Genomic DNA, 1,532 nt, shown 5'->3' on the forward strand with positions numbered 1-1,532 from the left:
CTGTCATTGGCCGCCATCAATGACTCGCCTTCTCGTTTTTTGCTTTGTATGTGCACGGCCTGGTGCACTTCTTTGCTTCATCCTTGAAACGTCTGTGGTAAAAGCATACGCATGTGGTAAAATCCGACGCTGGCGATTTGCTCCTCCACCGTGATCTGTCTCTCGAGAAACTCCTCTGCCGGCTTCGAGATCTCTGTTGATTCATGTTTCTGGCCATTTTTATCACCTCTGTTGTTAGCTCTGCCACCTGCCGACTTAGTGCTGCAATCTGCAGTTCCCATGGATTTTTATTCTCTGCTGGTGCTTGAGTCGATGTGGCTAAAACGAATGTCTTGTGACTTAACTCGTGGATTCGATCCGCCTGCTCTGCCACGTCTTCGAGTTTGTCCTCGCTTTTTGTTGCGAGAATCGCCTGCATATTTTGCGGGAGTCTGCCAAGCCATAATGTTCTTAGCAATTCCTTGGAAACCGTGTTTCCGGCTAACGTACTTAGGTGTCGAAGAAACTGCGATGGCTTCCTGTCTCCAATTTCTTCATGCTCCAGTAGTTGCCTGATTCGTTGGCTCTGAGAGTCTGTCAGTCTCTGAATCAGTGCCTTTTTGATCGCTTGGTACTTCTCCGTGCGTGGTGGCTGTGTGATTAGATCCTTGATCTCTCTTGCCTGTTTTGGCTCGATCCGAGAGAGCACGAAAGAGTATTTCGCCTCATCTTCTTTTATGTCAAGGAGTGCAAACTGTTCTTCTAGCTGCGCGAACCATAGCTCCGGTTCTTCGGCCCAAAAGTTTGGTATTCGTACCGAAATTTTATTAATGATTCCTTCTCCGTCTTCTACTACTATCGTTTTGTCTTTCGACGACATTTTTGTTTTTGGCGTTTCCTCCTACGTCGGGGTCACCAGTTGTGGGGGTTGATTCGTGAACGAAGATGTGATAGTTGCGGTGAATGCGCAGAGAGCTCGTGCTCCGGACCAACGTTGCGCTGTCTCGCCGCTCTGGTCGTACGTTCGTTTCGCGTTTTTTTGTAAGTGTATTCGCTGTTCCCCACGCGTGTTCTTGGAGGATGGTACGCTACGGAAAAGGATCTTATTGATGTGTTCCACTTGCAGATATTTGATGAAACTTAATTTATTAAAATATTTACAGCGCGATTGGTTTTTATGTACAAGTGTGCTTATTATACAATGTGTGTGTGTGTGTGTGTGTGTGTGTACGTGTGCGTGTGCGTGTGCGTGTGCGTGTGCGTGTGCGTGTGCGTGTGCGTGTGCGTGTGCGTGTGCGTGTGTGTGTGTGTGTGTGTGAAAAATAGAGAGAGAGAGAATGTAAACGCAAATTTATGCGCGCGTGTAGTCAGCTGATCGTCGCGACGGTCTCGCGTACCGCCTACCGGCGGACAATTACTTGCGCCGTCCCTGCCTACCATCCGTACGCGGCCCGTAATTTGTTAACTATTTCTCGTTATAATTTGAAAACTAAGCTTTGGACAAAATTTTTGTAAAGGAAAAATCGTCTTAGAATTGAGTCAAGAATACGTCT

The 1,532-nt window shown here is 47.3% G+C and overlaps 1 protein-coding gene across 1 annotated transcript; it reads right to left on the bottom strand.

Moving 5' to 3' along the window:
- Positions 1-16: 16 nt before the first annotated feature.
- LOC105461543 lies at positions 17-859 on the bottom strand. The gene has a single exon (XM_011708047.1). The coding sequence runs from the start codon at positions 857-859 to the stop codon at positions 17-19; it is 843 nt and encodes a 280-aa protein (XP_011706349.1).
- Positions 860-1,532: the final 673 nt, after the last annotated feature.

This window comes from Wasmannia auropunctata, unplaced genomic scaffold (assembly GCF_000956235.1).
Source record: "Wasmannia auropunctata unplaced genomic scaffold, wasmannia.A_1.0 LD336101.1, whole genome shotgun sequence".
Taxonomy (NCBI): Eukaryota; Metazoa; Arthropoda; class Insecta; order Hymenoptera; family Formicidae; genus Wasmannia; species Wasmannia auropunctata.

Bases quoted from the DNA above. Each gene is read 5' to 3' on its own strand.
- LOC105461543 (XM_011708047.1), bottom strand. From the start codon at position 859: ATGTCGTCGAAAGACAAAACGATAGTAGTAGAAGACGGAGAAGGAATC.